This window comes from Paralichthys olivaceus, chromosome 4 (assembly GCF_024713975.1).
Source record: "Paralichthys olivaceus isolate ysfri-2021 chromosome 4, ASM2471397v2, whole genome shotgun sequence".
In the NCBI taxonomy this organism is placed as follows: domain Eukaryota; kingdom Metazoa; phylum Chordata; class Actinopteri; order Pleuronectiformes; family Paralichthyidae; genus Paralichthys; species Paralichthys olivaceus.
This window is the reverse complement of record NC_091096.1, coordinates 25,073,067-25,088,024: the sequence shown is the minus strand read 5'-3', so window position 1 is coordinate 25,088,024 and position 14,958 is coordinate 25,073,067. Positions and strand designations below refer to the sequence as shown.

The window sequence follows — 14,958 nt, the reverse complement described above, 5'->3', positions numbered from 1 at the left end:
AACTATGAGAATGTATGAATCTGAAGCCATGTCAAAGAAAAGGAGGAAAGGAAGTGGTGATCCGCCAGTGTCAATAATTTGCTTGTATGATTTAAGGAGGGAGATGTGTTTGGGATGAAGCCATGTGGTTCCAAAATTTACTAGACCTGTGACAGAGAATTTTGACTGGTTATAAATTAATTTAGCTTTTCTTTTGAAGACATATCTTTTTCATCATTAGATATTTGTGATTGTTTGCATATAAATGCCCTAGAAGTGCCATCCAAAGTATATCAAATATTCAAATATAACTCAGGAATGGGCTCCAAGTAAGATAGAAAACATAACTTTTACCTTTGGTCCAGTAAGTCAGATATTCCATAGGTAAATGATTGAATATTACATCATTCCAGTTGAAGACTGTTGGTGTTTATTTGAAAATACATTTTAGTAAAATGCAATTACCTGCAGCATTTGTTAATACTTTCAGTACAATGTGTTTGCATTTGTTACTGTGACACAGCTAACAGGAGGCATAGTCCAATTGTTTTTCAAAGTATCTGCATAACTCCAGGTCCATAAACATTGAATTTCAGTTCCTTTGCTCTATTACATATAGATAAATTACTAACACGCTACATATACCTTTTCAATTATATTAAATATCTCAATACAAAGGTCTTGAGCCTGTGTTTGCATGATTGCATTGTTTTCTTTCCTGGACTCGTAAAGGTTTGTAAAAGTTGGTAATAGCTCCAAATTACATTTAAAGCCCATTTGAGTTGATCATTCTATCTCTATCAAATTATTTTCCAGAATTGTAATACTTGCATTTTACCACAAAGAAAACCCACAATTTGGTGGAATATCAGTGTTGGAGGTAATTGGGGATAAAAAAAAACTGTTCTTTTTTCCAATGTTTTAATCATTTTCCACCCATTTAGTGTAGTTTTAACAATAATATCACCAGAAGCAAATTTAAGTTGTGGTTTCTTACAGTTCAAGATAAATGTCCCAAACCAACTACTTACCGACTTTATTATTCTATAGTTTTGGAATAATTTGGAATTGGTTTTGTCCAGGTAAAATACTTTCCTTTCCTTTTTCTGGAAGCTGGTGAAAGCAGAATTCAGGCAGCAGCTGATGTCTTGTGCTGAAGATATTAACATAGACTTGATGCATCAATGAGACTAGAAACACTAACAGAGTAACATGAGCAATTGTCACCCCGAAGTCTGAAGATGTCTCCCACAGTGTCCCCATATATCTACCTCTACTTGTGTCACCCATTCTAACAGCACATCCATGAGTGGATAGAATTGCTGTCACTCTCTATGTTACATGTAGGTGTTTGCATCCTATTGGATAGTTAAGTCTAAATATGCATTCCTAAATCACATTGTGTCCTTATGTCTTGCCACTGATGAAATACGCAAATCAGTTGAAGTTGGTAAGAGTTGAAGTTGGTACCTCTCTGTCTGAGGCATGCATTAGATATGAAGGTCCCTAAGTGTAAACGCTACAATGTTTTGTTGGTTGGTCCTTTATCTATAACCTGACCTTGGGTACTGCTAAGAGAGACAACTGTGGAATTCGACAGGCACTATTGTCCTGTACAGATATAGTGTAATATACAATACACATAATATATAGTAGCATATACAGTAGTAGAATTTGTGAGGATGGTCAAATTTACACCAAATTCGACACTGCACTCCTCGAGGACATTAACAACACACATACCACGTCTGAAGATAATAAGATGATTGGTTTGTGAGATGTAGATTCCACATTCAGACAGGCAGATGTTTGTAGAATTAGTAGGTAGATAAATCAAATCAAATCAAATCAAATCAAATCAAATCAAATCAAAATTTATTTGTATAGCCCAAATTTTCAAAACACAGAAAATAATGTAATTTAGTTCAATTTTATACAAAAAATGAAATAGTTGTTGGTTGTCATTAAATTGTATGTGTTTGTGTGTTTCTTTTATCTTTCAGGGGGAAAAAATCTGGTCACAAATAAATTAAAAATGGGGAACGCACCATCAGAGAGTAACATGGGCAACCGCCTGAGATGCTGTAAATGTGATAAAGTCCTGCCTCCGTGCCATTCTTTCTCAGATTTGTACCAAACTACTCTTCATGGCCGACATGTTCATGTCTTCAATGGAGGTGAATACTACAGACAAGTCGGTCACCATAATCAATATGAGTGTAAACATTGTTTTTATAAGCCAATCAGAGATGAGGAACAAAGGAAGAGAGAGGAGGAGAGGAGAAGAGAAGAAGAGAGAAAAAGAGAGGAGCAGAGAAAAGAAGAGGAGAGAAAGAGAAGGGCAAGAGAAGAGGCTGAAAAGAGGAGACAAGAAGAACTGAATCAAAGGCTTGAGGAGTCATTCAAACAAGCAGAAGAGCAACTAGAGAATGAACAGAGCAGCATAACAGAGGAACGTGTGACCAAGCGACGCGTTCTAATAAGTCATCTGGATGAGTTTGAGGCAAACTCAGAATCTGGTTATGATGATCTTCTGGAGATTCTCTCATCAAAATGCAGCATCCCAGTTTCAAACCTCAGTCTGGTTCAGCTAAGTGCTGACGAGATGGGCAGCATCCTGTCCGCCCTGGACAAACTCCTGTTTGATGAATGGATCAGTGCTCCTCCATCTCTGAGCACTCTGCAGCATGCCCAGGTATTAATCACAGAGCTGTGTGCCCTGTCCCTGGAGATATCTGAGGGAGCTTCCCTGCAGGGCATCTCCAATCGTGTGCAGTCTCTGGTGAGCCACATCAGCCAATCAGCATGCAATGTCTCTGAGAGTTTCCTGCTGACTCAAGCCCTGTACCTGAACCTGATGCACTTCTTCACTGACCGTGGCAGCTGTGATGCAGCTCTCATCGCTAAACAATGGGCTGAGGGGGGCCTCTCAGCTGAAGATTGCTTTCTTATTGAATTCTTGGGAACACTCACAACTTCACTACAGAATGCAGTTGGAAGAGCCTCCACGTTCATTTTGAAGATGGAGATCCAGTGCTTGGAGCTTCTCCTATCCACACTCACACATCTAAATGGCAAGGAGAAACACGTAGGATCCACTGAAATACTCCTCAGAATTGTGCAAACAAACAAATGGACACCAACTGAGGCAGTGACTCTGCTCAAAGTGCTGTCAGATAAATATAAAGAGGATGCTCCCATCACTGAAGTGCTCACATTAGTACAAGTGTATGACATATCACCAGAGTGGACAGATGACTCTGGACAATCCCTCACCCAAGCTCTGGACGTCCTTGGCCCTGAGAGATTCCGACTTGACTTCCGTAAGACTCTCAGAAAGCAAGATGAGAGCAGTCTTGATTCAGCTCTAGCAGAATTAAAAACACTCAAGAATTTAGATGATTCTGTTGTCACCATGATGAAAAACATTACCAATGGCGTCCTCAAATATTCAGAAAATGCCCCAAAAGGTGAACCATTTATGAGAGATTCCTTTAAATGTGGAAACCTGAATGCAAATGAAATCCAGAACTCACTCTCTCAGCTGTGCAGAGCAGTGTCTGACACCAAAGGCTGGTGGCCCACAGTGCAGCAGATGCTGAGGTGGTGTGTGTTGGTGCTGACTGAGAAGAGCGCAACACTAGGATTGGTTGGTGTGGAATTGGACCCATGTGTCACAGCCATGTTTGCAGCCACAAAAGTCCTCATGGGAAAGAAAGTGGACATTGTGCTAAGCTCTCACATTCACTCACTCAATCAAACTAAAGAGTGGTCTGACTTCTTCAAGCACCTAGGGATTTCTCTCAACACAAACATGAGGAAAGATAATATATCATTGATGGATGTCTATGAAGCAGACATTGTGTATGGTACAATGGATGACTTTGTGTCTGATTACCTTCAATGTGGATTGAAGGGAATGGAAGTGGGGAGCCCTCTCCTTAGTCGAGGATTTGTCATTGAAGAGAGATGCCTCAGTGCTTCCTATAATCTGGAACTCTCAATGCTCAAGGAAAATGATACTTTGGTGTTTGCTGCAGAGACTCTGCAAAGCCTCATGGGTAATTTTTACAGTGAGGAGATGGAACTGAGACACAGATTTATCAAGGCTCTTTTTGAGGTCCTGCACACTAACCTTAACAAACACACAGATGCTGACAGCAAAGTCAAAACCATCTCACAAAAATGCACTGGAAAAGAATTGCCTTCCAATGAGGTCTACATCCTGACCATTCTTGAGAGACTCCTCAAAGAGTTTCATGGAGAAACAGAATGTGAGAAACAAGGGGCATTCCTGGTTGGCAATTTGTGTTTGGAGATTCTATGTTCCCATGCAGTGCAATTCCAGATGGTGTCAAATCTCACAGCAAAAAAATGTTGGTCACCAGAGGAAGTTTTAGCCCTCCTTGTAACATTAACTGACCACCATCACGATAAAGACTGTATTTCTATCATGAAGATTTTACATCTGATAGAAACATATCAAGTGTCTTCCAGGTGGACAGATGAGAAGAATCAGTCTCTCCTTAAGCTCTTGAGCATGCATGATACTGAGAAAGTGATGCAGCATTTGGAAAGAGGCTTTGAAGATGAGGAAATAAAAAGCATTGAGTGTCTTTTTGATGAAATACGGCAGATGAAAAACATTGATGAAAAGACCCTGGAGAAGTCTTATTCTATAGTAAAGGCGATTAAAAACATGATTCAATCTGGTGAAATCAAAAACCACACAAATGTAAAGCAAGCTAAGAAGTTGAGTCATAGCACAAACACAGAAGACTTGACGGAGATCCTGGCAGTCTTATGCAATGCTGTACACGTGTGCAAGGCTGAAGGAAAGTGGTGGCCCAGAGCCACTCAGATGACAAGTTGGTGCTTCTTGGCCTTGTCTGACACTGGAAAGCTTCTGGAGATGGGAACTGGAGAGGGGAAGTCATGTGTCATAGCAATGTTTGCAGTGCTGCGTGCATTCCGGGGTGAAAAAGTTGATGTGGTGTCCAGCTCGTCTGTGTTATGTCAAAGAGATGCAGAAGAGTGGACAGACTTCTACAAGTACTTTGACCTCACAGCTGACACAAACACAAACAAAACTAAAGATGAAGATAGAAAAAAATGCTACCAGAAGGACGTGGTCTATGGAACAGTTGAAACCTTCGCTGCAGATCACCTTCGTCAGATATTTGAGATGAAGGATGTGAGAACTGATCGCAGCTATCAGTGTATCATCATTGATGAAGTGGACTCACTGCTGTTGGATCAGGGAGTGCAGCTGACATACCTCTCCAGCCCCATGGTCTCCATGCAGCACCTGAATGTTATTCTGGCCATGATCTGGGGTCATGCCAGCCATTATGGCTTCTTGTCCACAGGACACCTCACATTCATACAGGGTCCCCCTGCGTCATTCTTCAAGAGCATATTTGACTCAATTGACATGGAAGGAATAGATGACCCCATAGATATCTTACATATCGCTGAAGAGTCAAAGATTGTGCCAGAGGGATTTACAGAGGATATCTACAAAAGCGAAAAAGATGAACTTCTCAGGAAACTGAAAACTGTGAGTCAAGATGCAGTGATAGATTTTTTCCACAAAATCGAGGAGTTTGTCCCCTATGGTTTCACTGTGTACACGTTAGATGATAATGGATTGCTCTCTCTTAGAAAGGCCAGCCCGTACAACAACCCAGACATTCCAGAACTTACCTTTCTGGTTTTGGATGACGGCTTGTGTTGTGCTCTCTATGATTCTGAAGAGGATCTCGCCAATCCCATTACAGAATTCATCTTAGAAAAGATTCAGTACACTCCATGCACAAATAATAAAGAGAAAATCAGCATCCCAGGATTCTTGAGAAATCTGATAGAGAGTAAATTGCCAGTGTGGGTTCTGAATGCCTTTCTGGCAAAGAGACTGAGGCAAGGACGAGAGTATGTTGTGGAAAATGACTGTGTCTGTCCCGTTGACTACAGATCCACTGGTATTGTGGAACTAAGTAAGAAATGGGGTGATGGGCTGCAGCAGTTTGTTGAGATCAAACACCAAATCAAACTCAGCACGATTTCAACAGTGACAAACTATATCTCTAACCTTTCCTTTTTTGAAAAATACCAAGGGAAAATATATGGGACCACGGGGACACTGGGCAGTGAAACAGACATGCTGTTTTTGCAGGATCTATATCCAAATCTGTCAGCCTGTAAAATGCCAACTTTCAACCGGAAGAAATTATTTGAGGTCAAGGGCGCTCTGGAGACTTCAGCTGAAGAGTGGAAATCTAAAATAACACGAGTGGTTATGGATCAAATTTGCCCAAATTCATACAGAGAGGGAAGAGCAGCCTTGGTGATCTGTGAAACTATTAGCAAAGCCAAAGAGCTCTATGAACAGCTAAAAAGTGTCATCCCAGGTCAAATCATCCTCTACAGCCGGAGTGACAAAGACAGTTTGAGCAAAATAGATAAGACACTGGATCCTGGTGATGTCATTGTGGCCACAAACCTGGCTGGGCGTGGCACAAACATAAAAGTGTCTAAAAAGGTGAACAAAAATGGTGGATTATTCGTGGTCCTCTCCTTTCTTTCTGAGAACACAAGAGTGGAACTCCAGGCATTTGGCCGAACTGCACGCAAGGGTAAACCTGGATCTGCACAGATAATCGTGACGACTGATCATCTTCAAGAGTCCCTCAAGACAGTGTCTTCTCTGGAGGAGGCAAAAGAAACAAGGAATAGACTTTCTGCAAAAAGGACAAATGACATGATGGCTGATGTAACTGAGATGAAACTGCGAGAGGACCTTTTCGCAGAGTACTGCAAGACCCTCCAGGGAATTTACAGGAACACAGATGGAGATGAGCAAAGAGTGGTTGTTGCCGTCATGAATGAGTTCTGGGGGATTTGGTTGCAAACTAAATCAGAAGAAATTGACCTATTGAAAAGAAATGACTTGGAAAAGAGCTTGAAAGCTGATTTGTCCCTGGCACAAAGTCAGTCTCAAAGTCACACTTCACCATGCTCCAGCATTTACCACTACATCAAGTTTGGGAATCTCGCACTGGACGGAAAAAAATGGGATGTCAGCGTGAAGCTGTTTGAAAAAGCAATGGGACAAGATAACAGTTGGGCAGCCATAGCTTTTTACAATCATGCATACTGCCTTATAAATCAGCAGAAGGGAGATTACTTGACTAAGGCCAGCGATGATCTCAAGAAAGCACAGGAGTCTCTGAAGTACCTCAGTGAGGAATGCTTGGTCTGCCTGCAGTTTGTAAAAATGTCCTATGTTGAATCAGAAAACAGTGGACAGCCAACCAGCCTTGAAAAACAGTTAACAACCAAGTGCAGCTTGTTCAGTTACTTTGATAAAAACATTAGTGAGGCTATCAAGAAGCTGAAGGAAATAAAAGACAAAGGGAGGGATGCAAACACTAAGAAATTGCCCATGTTCTCCCTGGTGCCAAGCAAGGATGAGAATCTCCAAATGGAGGCCTACAATCTGTATAATAAAGGTCTGGAATATGTGTTTTCTGTGGAAGAGCAGCCTCGGTTCCCGTGGGAAGCTCTGCTGGTGTTGTGTCTTGGAATTCTGCAGATTGTTGGAGGGGCACTGCTCACTGCCTTTACATTTGGAACATTAGCTCAAGTCGGCATAGGGCTGATCGTTGAAGGAATATCAGACTGCATCACTGGCATTGAGTCCATGATTACAGGAGAATTCAGTTGGAAATCATGGGCTATAGAAAAAGCAATATCTATTGGTATTTCTCTCATTGGGTTTGGGGTTGGAAAGCTGATTTCAAAGGGCTACAAAGCTTCAAAAATGTTGATTAAGGGACTCGGCAAAAAACTTAAGGCATTACCAAAGTTTTTCTCCAAACAGGCTAAAGAAGGCATTAGTGCTGTTACAAAGACGAACATGAAGAATGTAGTGAAACACACAGCAAAGAAGATGGCAGAAGATATCATTAGCTATGGATTTGGGAAGGCAGAAGATGCTCTAATGGCAGAAATACTAAAAGGCATTAAGAATGAGATGAAAAAAGGAATTGCAAATGATGTAAAAACCAACATGGAAAAGGAGCCTTTGGTTGGATTGGTCGACTCCATTTTGCTCTCTCACCTTGAGGATAAACAACAAATGTCTTATCTCCTGCAGGATAAGAACACAAAGAGCAAACTTCTGGGTATTTTCGAGCAGATAAGCAAAACTGCCTTACAGCCATTCTATGCTGACCTCGAATGGCAGAACAAGCTGAACTCATCCATCGCCACAGTGATTGACGATGCAACATCGGAGGCCAAAGGCAAAACACTCGCAGTTCTGAAAGTCATTCAAGGCATTCACATGGCCTCACTGGCAGCAGATGCCACCAGTACAGTGCTCAGCCTTTCAAGCAAGTTTTTCTCCAACCTTCACAAAGAGCTGAATACATTTAAAGAGAAAAAACATTTAACAGAGAAAGTGAAAGGAAATGATCTGTCTGCTTCAGAAATCAAGATCCTGAAAGACTTCAAGCAGGATTTAGTCAACGCCACCAGTGCTTTATTAGCAGATGCTTTGGTCGAAGTCTTCCACCAGAAGTTCTCCAGTCACTTTGTATCATATGCCCAAGGCAAAGTGAATAATGTCATAGGTGATTATGTAAGAACTGGCTTGAAGAGTGACAGAACAGAGGACAAACTCAGAGCTGGACAAAACAACAGATACATCTCACACATGCCAGTAGACATGAATTCAAAACGTAAACAGGACAGAGAGTCTGGTAAACGCTCAGAGTCTCATGCCGAAAAGATCAAGGACTCCTCGACAGCCGGTACTATTCTTGATATTAGAGTCCTATCAGAAACCACTGGCACTAAGGTTGTCATCCTCACACAGGACAGTCATGGCAAGCTTACCAAGATGCAGGAACTGAGCCCAAGCACCAAATCTGCCAGTCAAACGGTGACACTGATTTACACACCAAAGAGTTCACAACACCCAGACGGCCATTATGATGTGTCCATCAATAATAAGACAGTGAAAGTAACCAGCAAAGAAAAGAGCAGCCTGTTTCATGCTTTGGCACAAGGGATGAAACCAAAGGCCACTAAAGAAGCTATTGCTTTGGAAGCAGGCCGTCTCCGATCTTTGGAAGCTGCTGCTCTAGTGAAACACTCGGACCGATGGGAGCCTTTCATCAAGTACAAAGAGAAGACGGATGAACTCAGAGGAGGGGACTGGTATATGGCAAAGGAAGCTGGACTAAAAAATACAGTAAAAGAAAACAAAAAGGTGATCAAGGATGGAAAAGTGAAAAAGTACAACGACTGGGTAAAACATGTAAAAAGCAAGCCAAGCACTGGACAGTTCATCAGAGCAGCTCACCAACCACCAGTGAGTAGTATATCACAAGCTGGAAAATTGAATCCCAATAGCAAATTAGCCAAAGCCATGCTTGAAGTGGCAACAAAGTCAACTACTGCTGCAGAAATTCACAAAGGCCTTGGACTTCCAACTGTTTATGTGCCAAGAGAAATACAACGTGAGTTTCCCAGTACAACAACAAAACAATTCAGGAAACTATTGGCTCACACTATCAGCCAGGACGATGCTGTGAGTTCCCTAAAACTGACAATTCTAGGAGCAATACCCAGATTCAAGTTCAATAGTACCAAGAACTTCAGAGACTTTCAGAACAACCGAGTGAGTAAAACCAGGCTTGCCATTTTCGAAAAAAACTTTGAGCAACATTCTAAAGATTTGGTCAACAAATGGTTCAACCATCTTCAAGCCAAGGGTGTCATGACAAAGGCTGATCTCAACACCCTAACTGCATGGATCGACAACAAGGGCTACGAGAATCAAAATGACCCACACAGGAAGCAAGTCTCCAAACTCTTCTAGTGCAAAGGTAATATGACATTTAATACAGAGTGTTTGATAAGGGACTCAGGGTGGTGGTAAATGTAAAAGAGTCACGTGTTCACAGAGCAGCTTTGCATCTCATGTTGTAGCAATACCTGTGGGACGAGACACAAATTTGTGATCATAGTTTAAAAAAGTCTTCCTCTTGTCTCAACCTGATCCTTATTCAAGATCTTTAATGATCCTACTTCTGTCTCCCCCATTCATCTTTATTTGTTGTCAATGAGAACCAAAACAAAATGTGATTGGCTTACACATGAGCCTACACAACTTCTGGAATTTGTTCACACGAGACTTACAGTGAACAGTCTACGTTATTATGGTTAGCAGTTGATCTAAGTGAAACATGTCTTTGTGTTCTATTTACAGTTCAGTGGGATATTGACAACTGACCATATGGCTGGTAAAGAAGTCAGGAGAACTACAGAGATCAACATACCTGTCATGACGTTCAAGTAGACGCCTGTCGGTATTCATTTTAAGCATGTTCTGGTTTGGTTTGGTAATTTGATATTGTTTGGGATTTCATGTAAGCTATATCTTATCATACACTGGGATTTTATATTCATGTGAAAATGTTGCAACTTGCTATATAACCCAAAGATAACAGCAAGCATTTCTTATATCTTATGTATTTCACATGTGGTTGAGATGTTTTAAAGTAAGAACATGTGAAATATTTTGTCTGCCTGTGGTTATTCAGATCACCACAACAACCATACAAGAAATCTAGAAGTGTAATCAGAGAAATCCTAAATGCTGTTCTGCAATGGGATATGTGGATTTCAGGTTAAGTTGTGTTTATTGTTGCTTGTGTCACATTTGTGATTATTCAATAATTGGATTTTCTGGTCATTTAACTTTGATTGTATTAACTAAAAACAATATAACAGACGTCAAACATATATTTGAATCACAGGAGATGGTCTGTGGCTTTCTGTCGTATCCACATGATTGATGTGTGTTAATACAAGCTGTTGTTAAACTGAAGAGTATTCATCTATTCCAATGTGATCCTCAACGTAAAGGGATTTTCTCTTTATTTTCATTGAATTTTATTTGTATGTGTTAATTTGGGGGTTTAGGTGTGGGTGTGGGGTGTTTGGTTGTTGAACTGTATGTGTGCATGTTTAGATATATGTGGTATTTATACACTGTCTAACATCTACCACACCTAGATACAATCTTCAGTTCTCTTATATAATGAACAATTTATTGATGTTCATCATAGTTGGGAAAACATAATGACAAAGTGTGTTACATTTGTAACACTAGAAGATTGTGGTATCTGTCATGATGATCCATAAACTGTGATCTACTGGAGTGGTATGATTTACCCTCTACAGTGTTACCAAAACTCAATTCTGAACTTCCTGTGCAAGTAAATTTGAGATTGATAGGGTACTGCATACCCGACATTCTAATTCCAACCCTTCATCTGCACTTTCTATTCATTTATTGAGTCTTCAGTCGTATATTCTTTGGCTTGCCAGTGCTGTGTGAAAATCTAAAAATAAATCAGAATATCAACAACACAAGTATTGGTGTTTATTTCAGCAAAGGTTACATCTGTACAGCTGCTTAAGACAACCTGAAATAAAATAAAATGACCTGTCTTTTAGAATTACAAATATAAATGAATAATGTGCACTATACATACAATCAAAACCCATGATAAAACTCTTACACAAGCAAATGAAATAAAGTACAACCCTGTTTGTCACTATACAGATGCCAAGGGGTCGCTGCCTTGTGTTTATCTATGAGACACAAGCTGATCAGCCAGTACTCAATGACCTGACAAATGAGCAGCCTCGACACTGTTCCCAATTTTGGTCTCTAGATGGCAGTAGATGACATGAAATAATACAGTGTCAGTCCCTTCATTCACTCATCTATCCCAGCAGCAGAGAAGAAACCATCTTGGAAGAACACAGGTTTTGACTTTCAAGCACTTTTTCTGTAACAATTATAAAAGTGTTTCAAACAATCTTATCAGTTCCTGGAGTTTGTTGGGCTGTTAGCAAATACATGGAAAACTGACCAGAATGCTGTGATTACACTGCACTGAAATCACAGCTGCAGGAACATTCATTCATTTATCTATCTATTCATTTTTCCATTCAGCCATCCACTCCATGAGGAAAGATCTGCATGTGTGTGTGTTTCATCCATCCCCTCCTCCAGACTTAAAGTGGGTAATCAATTAAATGCAGAGTGACTCAGAGTGGATGTTTTGCATGTTTCAGGGAGGGGGGGCTTGAGCTGTGCTGCCCCACACTTTATGTCAGCATCCTGTTTAAGTTGACAATTGTACACAGACAACACAGAGGCTACATTTACACTTTATTGTTTCACTTTTACAGGAGAAAATATGTAACGTACATAAGTCAATCAATCAATCAAATTTTATTTGCATGGCCCGTATTCACAAATCACAATTTGTCTTATTGGATTTAACAAGGTGCAACATCCTCTGCTCTTAAACCTAGAACATAATGAGGAAAAACTACCAAAAAAACTTTTAACAGGAAACTTAAAGTAATGTCAAAATTTCAGAGAGAGCTGCAAGTGAAGGATCCCTCACCCAGGATGGACAGAAGTGTAATCGATGTTTTGTGTGACAAATCAATAAAATAGTAGGTTGTTGTGATGTAATTAGAATTATTGAAGAATAATAATACCACAGAAATATACTTTTTGGATGTACAAAACTCACAGCATGTCACATCAATTCTGCATGAGATTGATGCATGAATCTTTTATGTTGTGTAAAATCAGTTGCAAATAGTAGTGTGTCCAGAGGAGTAATACAGAAAGGAAGGTGATCAGGATATTCACAGAGAAATGAGTAGTACCTCTGTGCCTCACTGAAGCATGGCTTTTTACATGGTTGTTGACCATGTAATGTGGACCCCTGTAGTGGCAGAAAGGCAGTGATAAACACCAGAGCTGCATTTCATTATTTGAGTACTCTCACCTTCTGATAATACGCTGATGTGTCTCTATTTGTCAAAGAAAAGAGGCATAGACGACATTAGCGACTCGTTCGCTAAATCACAGTGATTTACAAACTACCCGTCTTAGCTTAGCAACTTAGCATTAGCAGCTAACAATGGCTTCTCCCTCTCACTCCCCTGCTCAGTGTGCTTGATGTTCAGTTACTCCTCTGCCTCCTTTAGCGATAACGGCATGTTTGTTAAATGTAACTTATTTGCTAGGATGGAGGCGAGGATTAGCCATTTTGAATCGTGAAGCTCCCGGTTCACCACCAACCCGTTCACATCTCAAATAAATTGTACCCACTCAGCGACAAACTAGCTGAGGAACAAACGACTCTGGGGCGACTCTATTTTGAGAAACGTGAAGTTAGCGACACCAGCGACCACAGTTAAATGTTTTCCTGGGGCCAGAGATTGAGACATAGAGTCCTATTTAAAACTGGTGGCTAAGGGTAAGCGTAAGTACAGTAAGATTGTTATTCATGTCGGCAGTAATGACCTCCGACTACGTCTCATATCTAGAAACATGACAACGTTTGTCAGACAGTCCACACCGTGACAATCCAGAGTTGAGACCAGGAGGCAGAGTCGCAGTCTTACACGCTTCTCTGCGCTTCTATTTGAACAGTCACCCTCACAATATCCTATAGAAACTGTGTCTCCCCCTGTTATGTCCCCCTCTTGTGTCAGTTTGGTGTATGTGTGTTCTGTTCTGTTCCTCTGTTTTCTCCCCAGGTGATCAGTCACTCAAGCCCACCTGTGTCTAATCATCCCACTGGTCCTGTCTGCCAATCAGAGGGCGCCACCGCCACCTATATATATGTGCTGTGTTCGTATGTGAAGCCGTTTATTTTGAGAGAGAGAGCCAGAGAGGTGCTGTTTTTGAGTTGGCTTGTTGGTTATCTGTGGTTTCTGTGTTGTTCGTTAGATGGTGGTGTGTTTGGTCAGAGCTGTGTTGTTTCTGTATTCCTTGTTTGGTGGTCTGTACTCGGTGCAGCGTTTTTGTTCAATTTTGCCTCACGCACAGGGGAAAGGTGAACAGGTAAGACACCCATGGGTTTACACTTCCACCAAGTAGCCTTACACCTGTTAAAATCACTAGGTAAGGAGTAGGTGCCACACCATGTATTATTTGTAGAGTAGCTTAGAATTCGAATTCTGTGATAGCATAGATGTTGCTGCACTAGCTTAGGACTGCACGTTTTGATTTATGTCTTTGCTTGGGCACCGCTCATAGTTCGTTTGTTCCCTGTGGCATTTATTTTTGTAAAATAAATTATTGTTCCTTTTACAAGAACCTTGGTTTGGTTTACTTGTGTTGCCACACCACACACCCTGCTCTGCACTGTTAGTGTTAGGCCCTTTCAAACATCCCTAGACACTATAATATCAAAATGGTCGTAACAGCCCCCCAACCACCAAAATTCATTAAATCAAAAGCAAACAGTAGAGGGGTAATACATTCAAACCTAATAAAAGTTAACACAGCCAATATACCAGTAACAAAATTATACAGAATTATAAAATGCGGTTAATTAAATATCAGGTCACTCAATCAAAAATCATTACTTATTAATGACCTGATTACCGATCACCGAATCGATCTATTGTGTCTGACGGAAACCTGGATGCAAGATGGAGAATATGTAGGCTTAAATGAAACGACGCCCCCAAGCTATACTAACACTCATACTCCTCGTAGCACAGGCAGAGGTGGAGGGGTTGCAGCAACTGCTGAATCTGACTTATCTATCAACCCTCGACCAAATGAAAGTTATAACTCCTTTGAAAATCTTATCAGCCTCATCCATCCAAGCCTGAAATCACATAAACCAATTCATCTAGTTATCATACATCGTCCGCCTGCCCCTTACCAGAATTTTTATCTGAATTCTCTGAATTTCTATCAGAATTAGTTCTTAGGACAGATAAAATCATCATAGTAGGTGATTTCAACATTCATGTAGATGTTGCCAACGACAGCCTTAGTTCAGCTTTCAAATCAATAATTGTTTTTATTCAACATGTGAATAAACCCACCCACTGTCTGAATCACGCTGTTTATCT

The 14,958-nt window shown here is 40.7% G+C and overlaps 1 protein-coding gene across 2 annotated transcripts in view; it reads left to right on the top strand.

Annotated features, from left to right (window-relative positions):
* LOC138407520 (uncharacterized) overlaps positions 1-11,427 on the top strand; it is a 40,953-nt gene extending 29,526 nt beyond the window's left edge. For both annotated transcript variants that reach the window (XM_069524354.1, XM_069524353.1), the window contains 2 exons: positions 1,983-9,875; positions 10,259-11,427. In XM_069524354.1, coding sequence (XP_069380455.1) covers positions 2,015-9,868 — 7,854 coding nt within the window. In that variant the 5' untranslated portion in view covers positions 1,983-2,014 and the 3' untranslated portion in view covers positions 9,869-9,875; positions 10,259-11,427. The remainder of the gene's footprint in view (positions 1-1,982; positions 9,876-10,258) is intronic.
* Positions 11,428-14,958: the final 3,531 nt, after the last annotated feature.